The 3,083-nt window shown below is 50.8% G+C and overlaps 1 protein-coding gene across 1 annotated transcript in view; it reads left to right on the plus strand.

The window, feature by feature from the left end:
* Nucleotides 1–2,164, plus strand: part of Dennd2a (DENN domain containing 2A) — an 83,477-nt gene extending 81,313 nt beyond the window's left edge. Inside the window, exons 17-18 of the mRNA XM_023712760.1 lie at nt 359–445; nt 789–2,164. Of these exons, the coding sequence (XP_023568528.1) occupies nt 359–445; nt 789–820 (119 nt within the window). The 3' untranslated portion in view covers nt 821–2,164. The remainder of the gene's footprint in view (nt 1–358; nt 446–788) is intronic.
* The last annotated feature ends 919 nt before the right edge of the window (nt 2,165–3,083 follow it).

Raw genomic sequence — 3,083 nt, forward strand, 5'->3', positions numbered from 1 at the left:
GCGTAGCACCTGCCTGGAAAGCTCAAGGTCCTGAGTTCTATTTCTAGTACCAAAAAAAAAGAAAAAAGAAGCCAGGAGGTGTAGCTCAATCCCCAGCGCTGAGTCCAGTGTCTAAGTCACTGTGTGCTGAAGGAGGTGGAAGACAGAGAGGCTTAGCAGGAACCAAAGACCCTACCCCTGGAAGAGACCGCTGAAGGGCGGGCCCCTACCTTCCTGAACTTCTGGGAGGGGTGGTGTCAGGCTTTGAAGTCATGCGCCCCCTGCAGGCAGCTGCTGCCCAAGCCTGGGTGGGCAAAGGGCAGCTCAGGAGTGTGCAAGGGGAGGAAGAGGTGACACTGCCGCGGTCTCTTGTCACCAGGTCTGTTTGAGGTCCGTGCCCAAGAGTACCTGGAAACACTACCCAGCGGGGAGCACAGCGGCGTCAACCGATTCCTGAAGGGACTGGGTAAGGCCACCAGCTCAGTCCCACAGGTCTCTGCCTCTGCAAGGGACTTGGGTGGTTCCCTCCCAAAGCCAGCGCCAGAATAATGTGGGGCTCTGCCACCTCCACGGGGCAGTGAGATGGCATTTGCATGTTCTGGGCTGATCTGTCCCCAACCCATATCCCAGCACTTGGGAGGCTGAGGCAGGAAGATCGCCACAGGTTCAAGGCCCTTCTGGGCCTCCAAGTAAGTCCAAGACTAGCCTGAACTACATAAAATGTCAGACCCTGTCTCAAAAAAGAAGGGGCAACAGTTAACACACCAGTCTTTCTCTGTGTCATTAAATGTTCATATTTTCTTTCTTAGGCAACAAAATGAAGTTTCTCCACAAGAAATAGTCTGGCTCAGCCTCAGGGGAAAGGTCCTGCCCAGTGACTGCAGGTTTCAGCAGTTCCGGGAAGTCTCCCTTGAGGACCTGGGTGCTGGGATGTCCCAGGGTCGAGACAGAGACCAGGATGGCCGAAGCCAACAGCTCTGCCAATGACAGCTCACAGGCTGCCTACAAGCTATTTTCATGGTTGGTTTTGGGATCTGGTGATTTTTAATATTCCATTGTTATGCTGGGGCCACCCAACAGGAGAAGAAAGGAGGGACAGGGGACAGGGGAGCAGGGAGTGCAGGACTATCCTGGTGGCACCCACAGTCATACAGCCTGGGATAAGGATCCTCCAGCCAGGTCAGTGACGCCACCTGGTGGCCGAGGCCATGGACACCTGCGTGACGTGGACCAAACTTACTAGTGGCCTTTTCCTCCTGAAGCCATAGAAGTACCTAAAGCACACCACCCCAGGCTCGAGGGCACCCACAGGAAGAGGGGACTGGGCATTGTGAATAAAACATTCACGAGCTCTAAAGCTGTGACACTGGTGGAAGCCCCCCCGAACCCTTAGCCATCATGGTGACCATACTTATGCACAGGCTGAGAGGACTCGGGAGGGCTGCTGCAGGCTGGGGGTGGGGGTGGGGTGGCCTGGGAAGACACAGGGAACCAGGGCTGCAGGCTGAGAGTCACCGTGGGGCCAGCAGGACAGCAAGATGGACTCTCAGGACATCCTGGGGCCTATGCCCCGGCACCCCCTCCCTGATCCCCTAGGAGCTGACACAGGTAGACTCAGATCTGAGTGGCGACCTGGGGGGCCCTTACTGCACTGCAGGTGTCCAGACCTGTCAGGGAGTCAGGACCACCACCCCAAAACCGCAGCCTGGGGCACCCATTGCTTTTCTAGAAAAGATCCACGGCTTACGTCAGGTTCACAGGGACTCCCCTCAAGTCGGGGAGCAGGCTGTGCGTGAACATTAAGGGAAGGAGGGCCAGGCACAGTGGTACACGCCTGTAACCCAGCAGCCTGGGGCAGGGGGTTGCTAGGAGAGCAAGGCAGGCCTGGGCGACATAGGATAAGTTCAAGGCCAGGCTGAACTACCTAGCTAGACTGTGTCTCAAAAGAACAAGAAGAGAAACATTGACCCAAGGAGCTGTGTGGTGGGCACGGGGGATGCCTGGATGACAGCCTTGATGTAGGGACACAGGAGTTCATGTCTAACAAGTGCCTCACATTTATTCTATTAATGGAAATTCTGTATATTTTTATATTGTCCAGAAATAACCACTCTTAATATTTGGAATATGCTTTTCTTTTCTAACTTATTTCTTATTATATTGTTTACTTAAGACTTCCACATGAATAAATATACATCTTTATTAACATTTACTGGTTGTATACTATAGTATTTATGGATGTATTAAAAGTAATCGTGTGTGTGTGTGTGTGTGTGTGTGTGTGTGTGTGTGTATGTTTTCCCAGTACCAGGGATTGAACTCGGGACCTTGTGCTTTCCAGGCAGGTGCTTAAGCTGCTGAGCTATCTCCCCATCTCTCCAGCCCCTATTAAAGATAATCTTGGGGGGCTGGGGAGATGGCTCAGTAGAATAAGCATTTCCCTGGCAAGCGCAAGGGTCTGAGTTCAATCCCTGGTTCCGGAAAAAAAAAAGATAATATAGGTAGCACTACTATATAACCCCACCACTAAGGAGACTGAGACAGTTAGATCCTGTCTCATTAAAAAAATTAGGGGCTGGGGTGACGGCTCAGTATAATAAGTGCTTCCTTGTTAAGCACAAGGTTCTGAGTTCAATCCCCAATTCAAAAAAAAAAAAAAATTAATCTTTACGATGGCATTTCACTGAGAAAAAAAGAAAAACAAAATTAATCTTGAGGCTGCAGAGATGGCTCAGTGGACTGAGCAAGGTCTCTTTCTTTCTTTCTTTCTTTCTTTCTTTCTTTCTTTCTTTCTTTCTTTCTTTCTTCTCTTTCTTTTTTCCAGAACCGTGGATTAAACTCAGGCCCTTGCACTTGCCAGGGAAGCACTTATTCCATTGAGCCATCTCCCTGGCCCCCAGCTCAGTGGAATAAGTGCTTGCCTGGCAAGCATAAGGGCCTAAATTCAATCCCTGGTACCAACAAAAGAAAGAAAGAATTTAATCTCCCTGCTTTGGCAGAGTGGCATTGAGACTGGGCGTGGTGGTGCATACCTGTAATCCCAGGGCTTGGGAGGCTGAAAACAGGAAAATCACTATGAGTGTGATTTATGTAGTTGGACCCTG

Source organism: Octodon degus, unplaced genomic scaffold (genome assembly GCF_000260255.1).
Source record: "Octodon degus isolate 3935 unplaced genomic scaffold, OctDeg1.0 scaffold00027, whole genome shotgun sequence".
NCBI lineage: Eukaryota > Metazoa > Chordata > Mammalia > Rodentia > Octodontidae > Octodon > Octodon degus.